The 21,834-nt window shown below is 40.0% G+C and overlaps 1 protein-coding gene across 2 annotated transcripts in view; it reads left to right on the top strand.

The window, feature by feature from the left end:
• TLR3 (toll like receptor 3) overlaps positions 1-21,834 on the top strand; it is a 37,213-nt gene that overhangs the window by 8,943 nt on the left and 6,436 nt on the right. The window contains exons 1-3 of one of the 2 annotated variants that reach the window (XM_058803192.1): positions 16,456-16,545; positions 19,300-19,748; positions 20,966-21,157. In XM_058803192.1, the coding sequence (XP_058659175.1) occupies positions 19,305-19,748; positions 20,966-21,157 (636 nt within the window). In that variant the 5' untranslated portion in view covers positions 16,456-16,545; positions 19,300-19,304. Of the gene's footprint in view, positions 1-16,455; positions 16,546-19,299; positions 19,749-20,965; positions 21,158-21,834 lie in introns of those variants that run through there. The other variant, XM_058803191.1, reaches the window with a different exon arrangement.

Here is a 21,834-nt window from a genome sequence, read left to right on the forward strand (position 1 = left end):
ACGTGGCATTAAACCTCTGTCAAAGCATCTTTTTGATACATTCTAAAGTAAAAAATAATTTTAATAAAATTAAGGGTCTGTAACTCCACCCCCTTGTTGGACTGTGCTTGTAGGAGGGCTCTTCACAGCACAACAAGGCTGATAGTGAAAAGAGGTGGTGACAGGTTATCTTTTAGCATCTCAGGGATGCCTGAATGCAATCCCCATCATACTAGCACTAGAAAGGTTCCCTGCTCCTGGTGCTTGGCAGGTCAACGCAGTGAGGCAGCACTAAGTGACACTCTGCAGTGTGCTGAACCTTCTTTCCATTAGGCATGCTCCCTTGTCCTTCAGAAAGGAACCTCAGCACATCTTCCACTCTCTTTCCAAAGGGTTCTGCTTCAGTCTGTGTAGGAGATACAAACATAACAGCTCACACAAGAAGTAAAGTACAGCAAAAGCAAAACATCCTGGTAAAATGTCAAACCCCAGAAGAAGATACCTCTGTATGTGTAGGTTGAAGAAAACATAAAAATACTTATATCCAACTGTGCCTTTAGTGCCTAGCTTTCTTGCTTCTTTCTTTTACTGAAATTGAATATCCACTGCAGTGCATTAGCTTTCCCATTCAATGCAATTTGACTGGAGTTAAGTGAACACTTGTGCCATACTTTTTGTCCATTCTTTAAAGAAGCATTTGAAAGTAATTTCATAGGGATGAGTGATTTAAGTTGGTAGTTCAACATCTTCCCATGACCAAATTAGTGAATTTATTATGCAGTGAAATAAGGACCATAATGTGAATACTGAGGTGTCACAGTCAAATTCTACTTTTGCTCAGTTCCAGTTATAAGAGCAGGCTTTGTAGAAGAGTACTGAATAATGAGTTTGTGCTGGGGAATGCCCATGGCTGCCCAGCATTTGATGCACTGTCATCTCTATTTCCTATTTCACAGCTATAAGACTGCCTTTTATCTTGGCACATAAATATTTGGCAGACTTGCATTATTTATGTTTATCACAGCCCTTATGCGTTTGCATAAATCATTATGATTGGTTTTTAATGTGACCTAGATAAATAGAATCTCATTGTACATTGCAAGAAATTTTAACTTAGAATCCTGTTTCATGAATACCTGTATTCATAAGCTACATGAGTACAACATTGATGCTTGTCACACTCATTGCTTTCATGTTTCCAAAGACAAGTTTGGAAAGGTATGCATGAGAAACCTACTGCTGAGACCTGGGGTAGCAAGTTTCCCATAGCATTCCTAGAATAACAGAGGAAGAAATATGCAAATCACTTCAAACCCAGACACTTTGGACACAGCTTACAAATTAGTCTTTTTGGCATAAATCCTAGTTCAATAGCTTGATTATTCAACTGTAGTTTTGCACTCCTGCTACAAAAGGAAGGAATTTCAAGCACGTTGTTTGTGAGCTGCTTACAAGCCCTCCCCTATGAACCCTGGACCCTTTTCTTAACTGCAGCAAAGCAGGCTGAGAACATACCACAGAGCAATGTGCTGGAATAGTTTTTAAATGTTAATGAATAATATGATTACTTTATTAGAGGACCCTTCTGTGATGTGTTTCCAGGCACTGTTCAGGAATGTATTTATGCACACAGTGTTTTATTTGCTTAAGAGAACTAGTAATTTTTTTTTTTTATATCCTTTGACCTTCCCCCTACTCCCCCTTTTCAACTTTTCAAGTTGTTGATGTAAAACTTCTGTGAAACAAAGCAGGGTAACTGGCAGAGAACAGTGTTCTAATGTCTGCGATAAGTATTTTTGAAGAGTCACGAACTATTCTGCACCCAAATGATTAAGGAGATCGTGTCTATGCAACAGCATTAATCACTCCTTCAATCATGTCCCCGAACTGCTTCCAGAGCTCTGATATCTTATTTCTTCATCTCATATTACATGTGACAGGAATGAAAAGAGGCTGTAAAAAAGAAGTGGGCACTACTTCCTATTCTAGTTCCTGGTATACATAAAACCACAATCCTACTTGTATCTGGCATTAAGAATCTGGATAACATTCTACTTGTGCAGAGAATACTACAACAGTGACAGGAATAATTCAGGCATTTTTCTTGAAGCAGGTTGTCAACTTGAAAAACTGTGCTGTAAATTAAAACAGCTCATCCAAGCAGCTGTAAATTGCACGACTAGCACTTACTCAGCAAATTACTTCCTGTGGACCTCACTGACCTTGTCAATATTGTGAGGGGCATGGCTTCACATGGAGAGAAATTGCTTTTGAATAGTTACTCTGAACACGTACAAAAAATTAGCTCTGTAACAAGGAGGCATGAGATAACTTAAAAATACATGAGAATTTTTAAAGCATAAAAAGAACATACAAAAATTTTCTGTGTATTGGATGCTCCTGATCCACAGCTTTCTTGCTTGTCTCACTATTTTTTTTTGTTATAATTTTAATAATAGTTCTTAAAAAAAAAAAAAAAACAAAAACAAAACCAAAATAATCTCAGCTTGTTTGGAGGGAAGGTTATTCATTAGCTGTCATATTTATGTAAGAGCTTCCAGCTGTCAACTTAATTGGACTAACATACAAAATAAAGCATTCTTAGCCCAAAGTTTTACTCCTGATGTCAGGTCAATTTCAAGCCAAGCTGAGTTTTTCTGAGAATCTAAATTATGTGTGTGTCATGGTTCCAGTTGGCAATATTGGTGAGATCTGCTGGTCTGCACTAGATTCCTTTGTGTACTTGTTTACCTTAAAGTAAATATTACCTATTGAAAAGACATTTTTTCAAGGCATAACACTCATTTTTAGCTTTAAGAACCTGGATTCTGTGAAATTTATTCTTTCATTTTTTTTCTCCTAATAACTTTTTGTAGCCAAAAATTTATCCAGGTAACCCAATAGACAATTACAATAAGATTTGAACCCTGCTATTTTTAAACTTGTAAATATTTTTTTCTGCCTTCATAATTTTAATTTTTTTTTTGCAATCCCCTCTGCAGTTGTCTACAAAGTAGACAAATTACAGAACTGTGCTGTGAACTCTCTTGCTTCTTAACAGAAGTGATTTTATTTGCAATTTGAAGGATTTGATGTCTCTTACCTATTGTTTCCTGAATATCTGCTGCAATGGCCTTGGCAGCAGGGAGTATTTGGAAGTTGAACAGTGTAGCTCAAGGAAGCACCGTTTGACTCAAGCAGTTTTGCTGTGTGCTGAGATGAGTCCAGCCATTGTGACTTAGGTAAGACAGCTCAGAGCTGCTGCACACCCTGAAGTGTTCCTGGACTACAGAACTTGCAAGGAGTGTAGAACTTGCATTGTGGATCTTTTGCAGATTTTTCGACATTTCAAAGTGGGATCTTTCAACCAGCACTGACACTATCACAGAATCACAGAATCACAGAATTTTCAAGACTGGAAGAGACCTATAAGATCATCTAGTCCAGCCGATGTTCTAACTGTTCAGCTAGATCATGGCAGCAAGTGCCACATCCAGTCTTTTTTTAAATTCTTCAAGGGATGATGCCTCTACCACCTCACTGGGTAAATGATTCCAGTTTCTGACCACTCTTTCTGTGAAGTATTTCCTTCTTACTTCTAACTTACATCTAGCTTGACGCAGCTTGAGACTGTGTCCTCTTGTTCTATCCGTTGTCGCCCGGAGAAAGAGGCCGACCCCCAGCTCACCACAGCCACCCTTCAGGAAGTTGTAGAGAGTGATAAGGTCACCCCTGAGTCTCCTTTTCTCCAGGCTGAACAACCCCAGCTCCCTCAGTCGCTCTTCATATGGCTTGTGTTCCAAGCCCCTTATTAGTTTCGTTGCTCTCCTCTGGACACGCTCAAGTAACTCAACGTCCCTCCTAAAGTGAGGGGCCCAGAACTGGATGGTAATGTCCAGAATTTAAGGCTGTCAGGTGCTCTATAAACTCAGATACTCTCTGTGCTACAGGACTTAATTCACACAATACCCAACTGCCTGTAAGAGTAATTTCAATGGAACAAGAGAGAATGGAGAAAATCACAATACAATAATCTGCTTAAGGAAACTGGTAAGGCCTTAGATTTCATGGTCAGTGCACTGTCAATACAGGTGGGAAAAATCTCATGGAAGGAACTGATTTGGAAAACCAGTTCAATTCTAGGCTGTTCATTCCTGGCTGCACACAAAAATACAGCTGATAATATGCATTATATTCCATCTGCAGGTGGCCATGTTTGCACTAAAAATTCAAAACTAATTTAATCTCCACCTATAAGATAGAGAAATTGATAAAAGGGTAGTAAAATTGCCGGCCCAGGCTTACACTGTAGGGGAACATCAAAGGACAGAATTTCTTATGATCTGCATACTATTTGCAACACATTTTGCCCTTACCCTTATCTACCCTTATCTGAAACAAAGCTAATAACATTACTTCCTACTGAAATTATTTGGAACAAAAGTATTAAATCAAAATTATTCATTACATCTGTCTCTAATTCATGTCTTCTTAGATACAGTAACCTGTATTGAAATTTAAGTACAAAAATGTTCCACTACCTACGTGCCAATTTAAAACAACTTATCATCACTGTGTAAGAATAGATTTCATAGCTGGCTTTGATGAGCAGTGCAAAAGTCTAGATTCCAATACCAAGTGTTCCTACAGTGTGAATTTTCACACTTTGTGTTCAGATCTGCTTGCTTCTACAAATTAGCACAAGAATTCAGAAAGAAAAGCCAGGTCAAAGGCATTTTAGTAAGACATATATCATCATGGCAGGAAGTAAAGTAAGCTGATAGAAGAGACACTTAGCTGAATCAGAAGAGAAATTCTCAGGTGTCATGTCTGTTGCAAAAAAAACCCCAACAAACCTTCCAAGTGCTTTCAGCTTTCTGGTTTGGTGTTTTGTTGTTGTTTTTTTTTTTGTTTGTTTGTTTTATAATTGTAATTAATCTACCACCAGAAAATCATATGAATAGTTTGTTGGGCAGACTTGGGAAAGGTCAAGGCTTGTATCTTAGGAATAATAAGCCATGTATTTTAGGTATCTCAGCACTGCCACACCTCTGAATTTTACAAGATGTAGTCTGTTATAAAACTGTTAAAGTGCAGTTCTGTCCATATGTTACTCCTTATGTTATTTGGATAGAATTCTGTTAAATTCAGTAGCGGCAGCAGGCGGCTTATGAGTGGTGATGGCAGTACATATGCCAGATTCCATAGGCTGTGGTCCTGGCTATTTTGGTTTTTTTTTTAGCCGAATAAAATGATTCATTCCATGTATATTAAATGTTCAGTTACTTAGGATAAGACTTTGCAATTTCTTGTAATTCTAAATTTAATTCAATAAATGGAATCATGCCAATCATATAGCCCTGTGATTCCTGAAGCAGTTGAAGGATCCGTTTTCCTTAATGAACTTTGGACTTCATGAGCTACTTTTAGGGTTTGTGCCGGTTTCTAAATAGAAACCAACCGGTTGGTTGGCATTTTGCAGAAAGTTACTGCTGACATCTAGTGGTGTGCTTTGAGAGTACTAAACCCTGACAGATATGAAACCTTCAGTAAGTGAAACTGCTAACCTGATGCTTCGATGCTGCCTTTTCAAAATAATACAAGGTGACACTTCCTGTTATAAATAGCTTTCTTTGCTAGGGGTGGGGTGGAATATGCCAACAGCACCAATTGCAGCTCTATGCTTTTGAAATTATCTTACTCTCAAACAGAAAAGGGGATTCAATGCATTTCTCCTAACTTTCTTATAATAAAAGTACCTAAAATATTTCTCATAGTTCCATTATTAGGTCAGTTGCTAAATAATGCAGTACAAAAAAAAAAGTATTCAGGATCCATTATTTTTGTATCAATCTATTTGTATTTCAGCTATTAGCCATAGTAAAGCAGTGACTAATAGTTTCAGGTCTAAAAATCTCAAGGAATTTCAAGAAACCTATTCAGTAATTGCTTACATATTTGGCCAGGTAGTACTATATGAGATCAAATCTGCTGTCTTTACTACCTCCTATAGTTTGTCCAAATAAAAAAATCTTTTTTGTTTCAGTGCTTTTAATTTAAGGTTTTGGTTTGTTTCGATTTTTTCCCTGATACTAATAACACAAGGAATTCAAATCAGAAGAGATGCATAGTATCCACAGTCTTACAGTAAAGGAGATCACTTCCAAAGTAGATTCTTGGCAGCTAGAGAAACTTCAGTTATGTAGTTTGGAGGATACAAATAAGAGTTTTGAGACACTCTGGTTGATGCTATATACACATGCATTTGTTTTCACTACAGGCACAGATATTAGGTATATAGATTTAAGATGCTGAACTTCAGTTGAAGAGAAATTAATTTGATTTATGGTCATGTTTATGTAGATATGTGACCCTGATTTTACAAAGTATTTCCCAGTGTGATCAGGAGCTGGGATGAAGAACATAAAACCATACCCAGCTTGTGTGGTGCAATTAAAAGGAATCATTGATGTGAAGTGACTTTTAGACAACACAGCCTTGTGTACTTTATTTCCCCAATATGGATTCTACTTTATGCTTGACACAGCCATGCATCCTGAACTGAAGTAGGTTACTTACATAAGCTGAGACTTCATTCCTCGCCTAAATTTCAAGATGTCCAAAACATTGGAATTATTAACTAGACAGACACATACAATGGTAGAATTATAATTCTAGACATAATCTTTGGACAGTTAATACAAAATTTCTGATAAGTTGTGTTTATTCAATTGGGTAGTATTAGGACAAGGATGCAAGAGGCTCCTACTGCCTAACAGATGACCTTCAGAAGGTCAGCCTGTTTTAAATTTAAACTGCCAATAATCTTTGCATGCAAGTCTTATTTTCACATGTTCATGATCACAAACACTGTAAACATGGGAGAACAACATTGTGAAGAAACTGCAGTAAGGTTGAAGCAATAAAAAAAGGCAGTATTCCAAAGGGAAGGTCTCCAGGGAAGCTGGAACATAAGCATGGTGTTTTGGCTAAATACATGTTCTGGGTTTACTTTCCTCATCTTCAGTAGTGATGTCAGGGCTATGAGCTTCAGGCAGATGAAACCCACCAAACCTTTCTCAAATCTTCCAAGATTCATGCAAGACACATGCAGAAACTGCTGCTTCAGAAGGCTTCTAGTCAGTACAGAAAGCACTGCTTGGCAAGTTCCCCATTTTTTCCCCCACTGTGTATTGCTTCTACAGACTGTAATGCTACAACATTAATGTAACAGTTTTTCACAAAAGTTTTTAATGCTCTTCTCACAACTTCCTCTGGCTGTCTGTCTCTTTACACTTGCTTTCTCCTTAAGCAGCTTCCAAGCAACTAGCCCTGCTTTCACCATCCAATAAGCAGAAGACAGAATTGAAACCTTAACAAAAAATAATAAACTAAATCTATGAGTAGAGATTTTTTTTCAGGCTATCTTCACATCCAGAAAAATATCAGAGTGCTAGTTTTTACCTGTTTTCTATTGATCAAATGAAAAGAAGCCTATAAACTCATCTTTAAAAGACAATTTCTGATCGTGCATAATGTCAATGACATGACTGCAACCAATAGACCAACGTGTTACATGTTTGCATTTTCCTTTTTGGAGAAACAGAAGACAGGGATTCTAAAATCTCCCATTCTTTTGTTAAAAATAGGTTTAGTTTCCTGAAAAAGTAATGCCGTAATCTCTGTATTGCTGAGCAACCCAACAATTCAGATAAGTGTGTGATATAATATCTGTAAACCATAAGCAAGCTATCAGTTGACAGGAGGCAATGTCTTGCTTCATGTGACAATTTCTCTAATAATTCTTTGCCCTGTAGATATTATAGACAGGTCTACAACAAATTTTCTTATTGTGGGACGCTACCATTGTCAAGGTATGTTCTCACTCCTGCAGTTTTCCTGTGCAATATTCTCTTTGCTTTTCAATTTGTACTGCAGATTTGGGGCTCCTCACATTGTAGGTAGTGTTTTGTGGTCTGTGACAGAGGCCTGTGCAGAGGTTTGATAGATCTTCCTGATCTAGACTGTCTGTAAAAGCAGGAAGCAGATCCCAATGACATGGATCGTTACCTACAGGTTTTATTTGGCTGTGTTGCTTGGCAAGATTTTCTGCAGAATGTAAAATAATCTCTTGAAGAATCTTCCTAGCTCTCAGTATCTTTTTTTTTAATTAACAATGATCAGTGATTGGTTGCATAACACAAGATTTCCAATAGATATTAAAAGCTAATTAGATTTAAGTAGTCTCTCTGGTGACCTTCAATCATCAGGTCATTTTGCATATTTCCTGTGTTATTAGCAGTGAGTGATAAATCCTTACTTCTGGTAAACTGGGTCAGAATTTACTCAATGTAACCTGCTGTTGAGCAAGCTGCGAGTCTTAGATGGAATTTTTCTATATACTCTGTCCTGACCCCTTGTCCTCAGGCTTCTTGTGTTTCTGTGTGCCTGGGGTGCTCTCATTACTGCAGCAAGGATCCATATTTTGACGATCCATTTTTTTTAAGCACTATATCTCACTTTCTGTTGTTTGTGTAAATGCATAACACACTGCAGGATTTCTTCTTGTCTTTACTGCCTATTTATATTATCCTCACGCACCCTCTGATACTTTAGAAAATAGAAACTCTACAGAAAACCAGTTTCCAATGTTACAGGCATGCTGCTTTAGTTGTGCTAAACAGAATGGTGACTCACACTTCCTTAACATTGTTCTGCAGTTTTACTTTCCCTAATGCAAATTAGTCTGAAAGTTATCCTCTTATTCCATTAAATTCTCCACAGGGTCAAAATTACAGCCAAGTTACTGGCATATCAGGTAATTAAATCCACTTATCAGGATGGTTAATGGAGAACAGCAGAGCTATTACCATGCAGGGGAACATATTTATATGCAAATGCCTATTTGTATTTACAAACAAATGTTTCAAAATTTATTTTGTCTGCTCAAAGCAACAAGCTGTAGGCAAGAGGAAACTGACCTCAAGGAATGCATTTTGTGCAGTACAGCAAATAACTGTAATAGTCTCTAGCTTCAACACACTGAATCAGGCCCAGTCACTTACAATTTGTTTTTAAAATATTTCCTTGAATTTCACAAATTTTAACAGATAAACTTTTGTCCATAATAGCAATACTTCCACTACTTGCATACAGCTTGGAACAATAATTAATAAATGAAATTGTAACTGTGTATCAACTGTTAAACCTAGTACTTTATTTAGCCAGTTACAATAAGACCCACTTCTCTATTTTTGGTGCCCTTGTTCTGGCTAGGAGAAGGAATTGAAAGATATTGTTCCATGCTTTATTTATAGATAAGAGTTTTCACATTCTTAATCTTAGAAAAACAACAGATGTTTAAGGTCTGCAGGTGAATTTGGTAATAATGTAACGCACAGGACCTCATATCTCAATCTGGCAATATTATAGTTAAAGCCTGAATTTTTGCCAGTAGTTATGGTTGACCTTTCTTTTTTTTTCTTCTCTGTGAATGATTTTCTAACTCTCTCTGTTTGTCTTGCAAAGAGAGGGCTGCAATGGCCCTGTAGACAATTGACCTAAAAAAGCTGTTGATTAGATTAAAGTAGCTTTTGTATTCACTTGGATTCAGAATTAAAAATAGAAATTTTAAACACCTGTAGAATCAAAGTTTTGTTCTAAGAACATGGAATCATGTTACTTCATCCTATACTTTTACTGAATTCATAATTTTTGTGTTACATTTGTTAAATTTAAAATTACACAGGTCACGTTTACCACTGCTAAAATAAAATCTAACATGAGTGAGGAAGTTGAAATTATTTGATATTTCTTCTTCAAAAACTTTGTCCAAGTAGTTCTTCTCCAGATACCAGAATCTGGTTTTATAAGGACTGTTACAATTTCTTTGGCTATCGTGCTCAGCAACCTCAAACCTGTAACTAAAATTGTATTATGTTGATTTCAGTAGTTAAAAGAAGGCACATTAAACAAAGCTGTGTTGGGAGAAATGTGCGAATATCCTTGAATTTTCACAATAAAACAAAGCATTTCCAAAATCCCACACAGTTGGATAGAATAGACGGAAGTAGGATCATCTCTGTGGAGTCCATGTAAACAATGATATTTCCACAAGGTTCACCATCAATATTCACTGCATTTAAAAGCATGCTCATGATTTGATTACTACCTAGTAAGGGAAGTTAGATGTGGCAACTCGTGTCTATGGCTGTTGTGATACACTTGAGAAACTTTTTAATACCTGGCAGCTGAGAGTGTCTCCTTTCATTGCAGTGAAATTTGATAGGGTTTAAAATATACTTATTTTCATAAAGAAAAAAAAAAACCTAAAGAGTAACTCATTGCTACTGTTTCCATATTTTCATGGGAGACATTAGAAAATAAGTGCGGACAAGACGTGCTTGGGCCATTGAAAAAAGCAATTTTGGATTTTGTTGGAGAATTTTGCTCAGAAATGGCTTAAAAGGCAGCTGTGAGGAGCAAATTCTCACAGCCTGTTTCTGTAAACAGCTAAGTTCTCAAGCCTGTCTTCAATAACATGGAGGCCTTGAGAACTTTCATAACAGAGTGAGAAAATAAATCTTGGTTTCAATAAACAAACCACAGGTACTGAAAACAAAGGGAGGGGTTAGTGTTTGATCTGTGGCCTATGGTGAGCTCAAATTTTGCAATATGTATGAACTTAATTAACACGGTTATAAAAACGTGCCTTTTGGATCAATAAATGGAGTTCGATGCTGATCAACAAGGATGGGTCATCTCCCTTCGCTTTCAACAGGATTTGTTGTCAGCTGTCAGCACAGCCAAATTCCATCCTTGGATATGAGGAATTACAAAGTGTGGACTATCTGGCTGCTTTCACAGTTTTTGCCTTTTGTGCATCTTATTTTCTGTGAGCTCAAAGGGAATCTGAGTATTTAGATCTTTGAAGCCACAGTGACTCCTCAGGAAAAAAAATCTATGAAAAAAGATATTGGATAGAGATTTCAGTAAATGGAAAGTTGAAATACAACTGTGGTTATTTTAGATACAGGTTACCTTCAGAGTCCAGAGATTCCATTGCCTTAAAAACATAGTGGGAAAATATTTCAAAAAGTGGTAGGCTTGTCCTAATGTTTGCTCTTTGTGCTGCAAGCATGGCTGTAAATCAAATGATGGAATTTCTGCTTTATTATTAAATTTTGCTCTGTTCACAGTGAAACCATTTGGCATAGGAGCCACAGTACATGACCTGAATTGGGGTATAGATTTTCTGTTGTAATATATTGCAAAAAATTGCATGGCAATGTGCCAGAAAAAGGGGGAACAACAAAAAAGGAAGGGATTCTGAAACCAGACAATTAAATACTGGGGGAAGATGCTGTTAAATAGAAACTATTGCAAATAAAAAATATTTAATATGCATGCTTAATTAAGAAATCTGGATAAGAATAAGCTTTTAGGAAGGCTGTCACCTTTTGGGGAGAATTCTTGCAGGTACAAAAATATTTCCACAACACAAGAATATCTAAGTCCTAAATTCTAGCTTCTTTACTCCTTCCTTATGAAAAAAGGCTAAAATATTTAAGAGCAATAGTTATATATACATTAATCCAGTGCTGCAAGCATGAAGCATTGAGGGACCTCTTTTATAAAATAGTGGCATAATGAAGTGAAACATTTTGACCTTCTCTAACCCTGTCTAAAAGGTTAACTTAAAAGTTAGTGACTTCTCCTTTATCTGGCTCCAGGGTCCTCTTTTTGGGGTTGGAATTCCCTGGAAGCAAAGTAAAGGCATTGACATAATATATGTGCTAGTATTGATACATCCTTGCTGGAGCAGTGGAAGATGCAGTGAAAAGGGTTCCAAAGCCTTTGAAACTGTCCCAATAAAGAGAGGAGAAGTAGTGCTTGAACAGGAATCCATCCCAGAGCTGAATTCTCAGTTCTCTAATTTGGCTCCTGGCTAGGCTAAGTAAAGCAACCTAATCATAGTGAAATGAACTTTTGTGAATGCTCTTACAAGCCAGAATATTTCAGATACCTGTTCTGTTCAGGCAATGTGACCTATTCTGCAGTAGCAATTGATCTTTACAGTAAGTGCAACACATCAGAAAAGTGTCAAAGCCGATGAGTCAAAGCTGTACTTTATCTCTGCATATTCACTGGCATTTTGAATGTTACTTCCAGGTGAAAAACACTTTAGTCAAAGCCACTGCTCTTGGCTGGCTGCTAGATATCTTAAATCACAAACAATGGCTGGAGTTTTCAGCTACCTGCCCAGGTCATGTTCCCAGATTTCATTCACAAGCACATTTTTTATTCCACAAGAGGAATTAAACAAAGAAATGAATGGAAGTAAATTCCTCTGTCTTTGAGGTTTGGGAGGATGCTAGTGAACACATTCTGCCTGGGAATCTCCACGTACTCTTTTCCACTTTTGTGTCCAAAAAAAGCCAATGTAATGTAATTTTTACAACTTGTAAATTAGCAGTATTGACTGAGCAGCCTTAGAAGAACTACTGGATCTAAAAGTCGCGTGTCCTGCTAGGTATTTCAAGAGCACAGTTAAACTTAGCTAAATTAATATAATCACAAGAGAAGAAGCATCTATTCTTGTCCCAGGAGGCACATCCAAGCTAACTCTGTGCCACACTATCCTCCCTACTAGTTGCCTTGATGTTGCAGGAAGTCCCCCGTCAAGACTTGACTCATATCTTTAATGTTCAGGTCTGCTCTTTCCTGCTTTTTTTCTCCTGGAAGCTGTGCTCACTTCCAGACATCTTTAAATTCTGTTTCCATGAACCTGTCCATTGCATAGGATATCTGAATCCAAGCACAACGAAAGGTCCTTTCACCTTTTGAGTGGCTGATAGTCATTGCAGTGTCTGCATGTGTTCTCTCAGTTTAGGTCTTCTCCCTGATACTTGCAGTGTGACTTGCAGTTTACAAAAACACTGAAGTCCCATTGTATTTACTGGGAACCATGTTAACCCATGTGCTAAGTTGATACACATTTTTGTATCTGAGGATGGGGTAAGATGAGTAGACTTCCTTTTTCCTAGGCTCAGTTTTTGGTGGCTCTGGCTGTGTTCTGTGAGATACTGCACATACATCCCCATCCTTCTGCATTTATAGACCAGATCAGCTTAAGCTGGGTCTGTGCAGCAGCTGGTTACACGCTATTAAACATGTAAATGAACTGGCTGCATCTCCAGTATTTTGCCTGACTGTGTTTTGTCACCATTCAGAACCACCTCACTCAAGCTTACCCTGACCCCAGTGTGAGAGCCTTGCCTAATTTTTAAGCTGCTTTTTTTCTAAATTATTCCCTGGACATGTGGATTGCTTAACTCTGCCCTCCATTATGCGCTGTCATGTTCTTCCCAGCACTTGAAAGCATAAGTATAGGGTAAAGTAAGCTACACAGTGGTTATGGCAACTTGGGAACCTGATGAGACTGCACACTGCTGAAGTAAGCACAATTGTATCCACTTTGCTGCCTACCAACCATACTTACTGAATCTGCAATGGTTCTGTAAACCCTAGATTGTAAATTACACTGCAAAATGTTTACAAGAGCTTCATTGCTTTGAAATTTTCTGTACTAAAATAAATGTTCTTACCCCCAGTGCAAGAGCTCCAAAAGAATGGAGATTTTGACCAACCATGTGCTGTTGTCTCCTTGAGCCTTGGATATTTTTGAATGGCTAGAGTGTTGAAAAAGCCTTAGTGAAAAAATTAACAGTTTCAGCATCATTAGATGGTTTTCCTCCATTGTGCCTGGGGCAACTGTAGCTTCCTAATAGTCTCTTATGTGTATAGGGAAGAGAGGTTTGAGAAGCAATAAATTGTGAGGTAAGACCAAAGATCATATTTTTTCTGTAGTTATGAGTATGGCGTAGGGAGAGATAAAATACCTGAGAGTATTGCTATGCTGGAATAGTGATCTACAAATATTTTTAATTATTATGTTTCTTACCATCAATGTGATCTTCTATGTTCTAAAGCAGCAGAATAACAACACACAAAGCAAAAAATTCTCTTCAGATTAACTTAATGTGACTTCAGCTGGCTGTCCTTCTGATCAAATGACCTTATCCTGACCCGAGCACACTGGACAGCATGGAAGAGAAATTTACTCTTCCCACACCAGGGAGAAAGGGAGGATCAAGGTTTAACTATAAAATGGGAATGAAAGGCTTTAGAGCCTTTCAACTCCAAAGGATCTTGGCTCTGGTCTCAGTGTGTGCTCCAATTCCAAGAATAAACATTAATTTATTATATCCAGCAATTGCTGAAAGAATTCAGAGAACAGAAGTGGGAAGTAAGGGCCCTAACCTCATTGTTATCCAGCCCATCTCCCAGCCAGCCTCCTCCACAGCAAAAATGTTGGTAGTCCCATATTTAGGGTAGAAACCAGCACTAGCTCCCTCCCTCCCCAGAGCTCCTGATGGGCAGGCAGTTAACACCTTGCTGCAGGTTATAATTTCAAACACGTCTCATGAGAAATTAAAGCCTAACTTTATTCTTTTCTGGATTAGTCTGCAGCTACCCAATCTTCACTTAAGAGGGGACAGCACAATTACTTAAAAATGTCAGGTGACCTCAGCAGTTAATGTACCCTACATATACTGGATCAGATCTGCAGAATATTCATGAATGCCAAAGTAGTTGAAGCAATAGCATCCTGTCATGTTCAGAAGGTGGTACTGAGAAAGTCTCCTCCAGGAAACTGATGGTCAGGTTCTTTGGAAATTAGGGGCACACAGATTCACAAACACTATCAAGAGGACACACATATGAAAGCTGTACCTGAAACTTTAACTTGGACTTAAAAAAAAAAAAAAAAGTTGTTGGTTTCTTTTTAATTAAATATGAAATATTTTATTTCTCTCTTAGAAATTAAATATATTACTATCTCACATAACCAAATTCCCTTTTAAAGGGAATACTGTACATGGCTCTGTAGGAAACATTGTTGCTGTTTCTACTTTAAAAAACTTATGTCAGTAATCTATCAGTCAGGATATTGGCTTTTGGTATATGCCTTTGGGGATTTTCAGACACTGGAAATAGCCAGGAATAAATTATATCTGAGTTTTAAATAGGATGGCGTGATGCTGCTGCTCATCTGTGATAAATCTGTGTGTTTCAATCTGTTTACTTGTGGTCAGCATCCACAAGCAGCAGCCGGACTGTGAGGTTAGGAGCTATTCCCAACCCTCAGCACCTCCGAAACCTTTCATCTCAGGAGGTTCGCTGCGAATGGGGCACCCGCGGCTGCCGCTGCCCGGGATGTTCATCCTGCCGGCTGCCCCGGGATATTCATCCCGCCGGCTGCCCCGGGATGTTCATCCCACCGGCTGCTCCGGGATGCTGATCCCGCCGGCTGCCCCGGGATGTTCATCCCGCCGGCTGCCCCGGGATGTTCATCCCGCCGGCTGCCCCGGGATATTCATCCCGCCGGCTGCCCGGGATGCTGATCCCGCCGGCTGCCCCGGGATGTTCATCCTGCCGGCTGCCCGGGATGCTGATCCCGCCGGCTGCCCCGGGATGTTCATCCTGCCGGCTGGCCGGGATGCTGATCCCGCCGGCTGCCCCGGGATGTTCATCCTGCCGGCTGCCCCGGGATATTCATCCCGCCGGCTGCCCCGGGATGTTCATCCCGCCGGCTGCCCCGGGATGTTCATCCCGCCGGCTGCCCCGGGATGCTGATCCCGCCGGCTGCCCCGGGATGTTCATCCCGCCGGCTGCCCCGGGATGTTCATCCCGCCGGCTGCCCCGGGATATTCATCCCGCCGGCTGCCCGGGATGTTCATCCCGCCGGCTGCCCCGGGATATTCATCCCGCCGGCTGCCCGGGATGCTGATCCCGCCGGCTGCCCCGGGATGTTCATCCTGCCGGCTGGCCGGGATGCTGATCCCGCCGGCTGCCCCGGGATGTTCATCCTGCCGGCTGCCCCGGGATATTCATCCCGCCGGCTGCCCCGGGATGTTCATCCCGCCGGCTGCCCCGGGATGTTCATCCCGCCGGCTGCCCCGGGATGCTGATCCCGCCGGCTGCCCCGGGATGTTCATCCCGCCGGCTGCCCCGGGATGTTCATCCCGCCGGCTGCCCCGGGATATTCATCCCGCCGGCTGCCCGGGATGTTCATCCCGCCGGCTGCCCCGGGATATTCATCCCGCCGGCTGCCCGGGATGTTCATCCCGCCGGCTGCCCGGGATGTTCATCCCGCCGGCTGCCCCGGGATGTTCATCCTGCCGGCTGCCCGGGATGCTGATCCCGCCGGCTGCCCGGGATGTTCATCCCGCCGGCTGCCCGGGATGCTGATCCCGCCGACTGCCCGGGATGTTCATCCCGCCGGCTGCCCGGGATGCTGATCCCGCCGGCTGCCCCGGGATGTTCATCCCGCCGGCTGCCGGAGCCGCCCCGCCGCTCCCTTCTTCCCTCGGAGCGCCTGGCCGCACTTTCGCTTTCACTTCTTCCGGCTCTGGGCAGAGAGCTTCCTCACGGTTTTCGTGTGCTGAGAAGCGAGTACAGAGGTGGGATGCTTCCAGACCCAAGGGGATAAAGCCCGTAGAGGTAAGTCGGTTAAATTCTTCACTTCTTAAAAATAAATGTAAATATTGAGGTGCAAAGGTAAAGCGCTGCCCAGGAGTTCGGGTGATTTCCTTGATCCTGGATTTTTCTTCACTTGCAAGTTAGCCAAGTCAGTGCCAGTTTTTAAAGTTCTTGCTCATACTGTTAAAACTGTATTTCTTTCTTTTGCCCATCTGAAACGCTGTCTATGAAGTTTGATAATGGGTGTGTGCTTTCTTCACTGGACCCCCCCAGGCAAAGCTAAAACACCTGAAGTTGGTTTCAGACTTCTTACAATGAAAAATCCAGGAAAAGGCAGCCCATTGGGCCTCGCTGGAAGTCAGCTAAAGAACCTGATTTGTGATTGCGCAGTACATTTCTTCCGCCTTTTAAACTTAAAGGTGAGCCTGGCAACAATTGCTGCTGCACCCAGCAGCTGGCTGATCACTGTAAAACTAGCCCTGAGAATGATGCAGACCAGGATGCAAGCTTCTGTCACAGATAAAACTTCCCTTTTGTTTTCCTTAGTGTTTCCAGCAGTTGGGGTGCAGAGAAAAGAGGTAGGACAAGTGGTCCTTTATTTTCTCAGCCACGGGGACATGGGTGCTGTGCTTGGCAGCAGCTGCAGCGGGCCAGGCTGTCTGCAGCACCAGGAGTTTGTTGTCCCCTTCTCCTCCCCATTAACCAGTGGCAGATGAGTGGAGACCCAGGCTATAAGAGCTGCAGGATGTGGGTCAGCTTGACATGCAGTACCCAGCAGGGAATTGTTTTTTCATTAAGGTTTATTTTAATCCATCTTTTGTAGTCCTTTTGTAGTCCTGTGTGTGCCTTTGCAATGTTTTATGTCCCTCTATCCCTTGCTTGTATGCCCACTCACGCTGGATTATACATCTGCTTCCCCTTAGATGGCCATGTTGCTCCCAAAAGGCAGCCATGAGATTCCCCTCTGGCCACTCTAATGTGACTTTTGCCACTGGAGCAGTCCTGATGCATGCCCTCTGAAAAGGCAGGTCAGCTATGGAGTCAAACTCTGCTGGGGTCTGACCTGCTAAGCTCCTGTTTGGCTGCAGGTTGCAGTGTCAACTCCTTGGAGCGTTTTGTTATGCTAGTGGAAATTTGTCTCTTTAGAAAATATCAGTTATGAAGAATTCTTCCCTTTTTCTATACAAATGTGCAGGTTTAATTTCTCATTTCTTGTTTCATTGTTTGCTAAAGCACGATACTCTAATGTGCTCAAAGCTCAATCATATTAATTAAACACAGCATCCTAGCAAAAGAAAGTGGGAGCTGCAGAAGAAAGCAAGCTCGCACTTCCCATGAGTTAGTCTTTTGAGAAGCTCTTCTAGCTTCCTGCTAAGTCTAGGCAGGTTTATTCCCATCTATAGCCTGTTCTGTACTGGGGCACTAACAGCCTTCTCTGCCTGGGAGCCCGTCCTGCTGAGACTGAACTAATTGGTAAATTGAGGTTGGCAGGTAGGTTCCAAGTTTGTTGGCAGAAGGCCATACAGATAAGTGTGTATAAGACTGTGGAGACACTGTCAGACATCAGGGTTGAAAGTATAAGCTTTCTATTTTTTAAAAAAGAAAAATATTGAAGACAGGAGCCTAAGCTTATTGTCCTGTGCTACAGCATGAAAAAAACATTCTGGCAAGCACTCACAAAGTATGTTCTCCCTCTACTAAGGATTAATTCTGTGGAGAATAATATGGAAGATACAGAGGACTCTTCTTTTGATTAGAAGAAATTCCATTTAATTAGGCAAGCTCTATGACTCCGAAGACTAGTCAAACCCTTGTCAGCTCACACAGCTCTGTTCTGATCAGAATTTTTATGGAATCAATTTTCTTTCTTTGGGCAGTAAAGTTTCATTACAAGATCACCAGGTGAATTTAAATCTAATGGATACTAAATGGAAAATGAACAAAATATGAAAAAGCCTAAGATTCATTAGAAATGTAATGACAAAACAGGTATAGCCATTGAAAATTAGAATTTCAATGTTGATACCCTAATCTAAATGAACAAAAGATATAGGGTGGAGTATATGAATTCTTAAATGTATAAGTTTTCCTGAAAGTATTTGGATAATTATATTGAATCTAGGGGCAGTGTCTCCTCTACACCTTGGCTGTTACCGATTTCTTTCTCTGATTAAGTTGGTGCTGATTTATTTTTTGTGTTCTTACTTTCTCATATATGTTTCTATAGCCTGGTATTCCTTCTTTCTCTATAAGATGGAAAGACAGATAGAATTTTGTGTGATTGACTTGTAAAATAAAAACTGGCAAGAACAGTAAAAGAAACAAGTGGTATATTACGTATTTTTACTGCATATAACTGTAAATATTTTAGATGTAATTAAGCTCAGAGATCAGTTACTAACATTGAGAGGCTTATGTACAATTTGTCATATTTATTGTATTTTATGAATGTTAAAGCAATGCCAAATTAATCAGAAAAGAGAAAGCAACTGGAAATTTTCATCGATAATAGATAAAGTTGGTAGCTTTTTGAACATACCTATTTTTGTGCGAGACAATATTATTGCTTTTAAATAAAAGTATTTATTTAGAGTGATTATTAGACATAACTCTTCTGCAGAAGTAAATGCAGAAGAAGTTCATGGATTAAAACCACTGACTGCTTGCTCAGTATGAAATCACATATTTTTTAAGACTTGCTTGCTTAGCCTTCAGCTGAAGACGCAAGTCATGTCAAAATGATTGTAATTTGCAGTGTTCTTTTTGCCTTTGCAGATAGAATGATGCGAAACGCTATTCTTTGGTGGAGCAGCTTATGTGTCAGACTGATGTTTGTCTTCTGGCCGTGTGCATCAGCTGGAAAGCAGTGTCATATCCAAAATGAAATGGCTGACTGCAGTCACCTAAAGCTGACTCAAATTCCCTCTGATCTTCCAGACAATATAACGAGTTTGGACATTTCTCATAATCAGCTAAAACAGCTAGGTCCTGTAAATTTGACCAAGTACAGCCAGCTGGTTTACTTGAATGTAGGCTACAACAGCATCTCTAAACTGCAACCAGAATTGTGCCAAAATGTGCCCCTGTTGCAGATTCTGAAGTTAGAACATAATGAATTGTATAAGCTCCCTGACAGAGTCTTTGCTTCCTGCACCAACCTGACTGAGCTCAATCTAGGATACAACAGACTAAATATAAAAAATCATCCTTTCAAAACCCTGAAGGTAAGAGTTAGAAATGCACCTTTTCATGTAAATAAAGTATAAATGGGGAATTTACTGTATTTTCCGGTGTTATACAGAACTGCTTTGCTATCTCAAAATACCCAACATATAATCTTTCACTGATTTTTGCTGAAGAAGAGGCCTTGTGGCTTCTTCTGTTATAGCATGTTGGAGTCTCAGTCATCTTTGTGATCAATGCTCTCCATTCCTCTTTCTGTATTGCATCCCTTTGAAGCATCTCTCCCATGCAGGCTGTGTGCTGAGCCAGTAGCAGCAGCAGATGATGACAATATTGAAGTGGATGCTGTGAAATCTGAGCTGCCTGGGTAGCTGGTAGCCTCAGTTCTCAAAGTTGAGGTTTAAATATTCAAACCAGGAAGGCCAGTGCTTAGGCTGAATGTATCTCTCAGGACTTCAAGAACTGAGAAAGAGTAAAAATGTTTTTATTGTACCTTTGCTTTCTCTGCTAGTTTACATGTGGTTAAATATTCGTGTCTGTAGCAGAGATTGGGGGACCACCACAGAAAGCAGGAAAGGACTATTTCACTGTCTTTGTACCAGGCAGGACTCAGGCAAAATGAAGAGCCTAAGGACAAAAAAAAGTAAAGTAAGGACAATGTGTAGGTACTAATTGTCACTCAGTGTTCCAATGAGTATGTATGTGGTTTTGAATAGGTCTGAACTTTCCTGCTAAACTCAGTATTCCAGTTCAGTTGCATGAAGTGTACTTGCTTGCACTGTAGGACTGCTGGCACTAAATACAGTGAGTGCAACCAGCTTCCATGTTGGGAACTTCACCTTCCTCATTCCATTTACGGGACTGGACCATGCTGAAAAAGCACGGAATGCAATATCTAATACTGCAGTAGTTGTAACTACAGCCATCTGTAGGCTTTTGCATTTATCACTTTATATGAGTGAGGGCCTTCAGTGAATCAAGGAGCTTTAATTTAATCTACTTTGGTTTGCAGTAGATACTTTAGCAGGTTAATACCATTAATACCATGAAAGTTACTGGTGTGAAAAATATAGAATACTTCTTTCAGCAGGAGCTTGAAAGCTGCCATTTCTGTATTGCAAATTTATTCTGAGTGTAGTATCGCAACTAATTTCTAATCAGTTGTACTTTAATGAAATATTTCTAAATTTTTTGTGTATTGCATAAAATAAAGATTAAAAATTAATTTTATACCTTTTTTCTTGCATATTCTCTCCAGAACTTGAAAATTTTGGACCTATCTCATAATTCTTTGAAGTCAGCCAATTTAGGATTGGAGCAACAGTTGGAGAAACTTCATGAACTCATGTTGGGGAGCAACCAAATCACTGAGTTGAAAAAAGAAGACTTCAGTTTTCTTAGCAACACCTCATTAAATAGTCTTGATTTGTCATCAAATCCACTAAAAGAGGTAGGAAGTATTTCAACAGAAATTTAACAGGTGTAAGTATAAAATGGAACTATTCTGATTTGCCCTTTATGGTTGTATGGCATTTACATTACAATTTTGATCCAGTGAGGTCCAAAACCCATTCCATTTTATACAGCATTCCTCCTGACCTCCAGCAGTGATTTACAGAATTACTGTTTTGCCACTGAAATTGGCACAGGCTGGTTTCATATGGGCTGGTTCCATGTAGATCAGAGGTCTCAAGCAAAACCTAAATTGAGACGCTCTTAGAATCCTTAGCAGGTATTTTCTGTGCAGAACTATTTTTGCACGTGATGAAGGTGAAGGGCTGACGCACTTTCTAAGTGGGTATAAAGTGTGGTAATATGCAAGTCTGGTTATACAATCTAGGTTTCACTTCTCAGTTAATCAAAGAGAGCGTTCAACTTGAGGCTGTGGGAACATCAGAGAAATAATCATTCCAGAAACATATACCTATTCCTTAAAAAAAAACCCCACGTGGGTGCTTTGTCTTCCACCTGTGCTCTCTGACCTGCTTCTCAGTGTTTTGATTCTTTGAAGAGTGATGGTTAAGTGTGGCAATTCTAAACTGGTTGACTCTCAGCATATGAATACTGAATATGCATTGAATTTCCTTGGTTCGTTTGGTTTTTGTTTGTTTCTTTTGCTTTGTTTCC

This window comes from Ammospiza caudacuta, chromosome 4 (genome assembly GCF_027887145.1).
Source record: "Ammospiza caudacuta isolate bAmmCau1 chromosome 4, bAmmCau1.pri, whole genome shotgun sequence".
NCBI classification, from domain to species: domain Eukaryota; kingdom Metazoa; phylum Chordata; class Aves; order Passeriformes; family Passerellidae; genus Ammospiza; species Ammospiza caudacuta.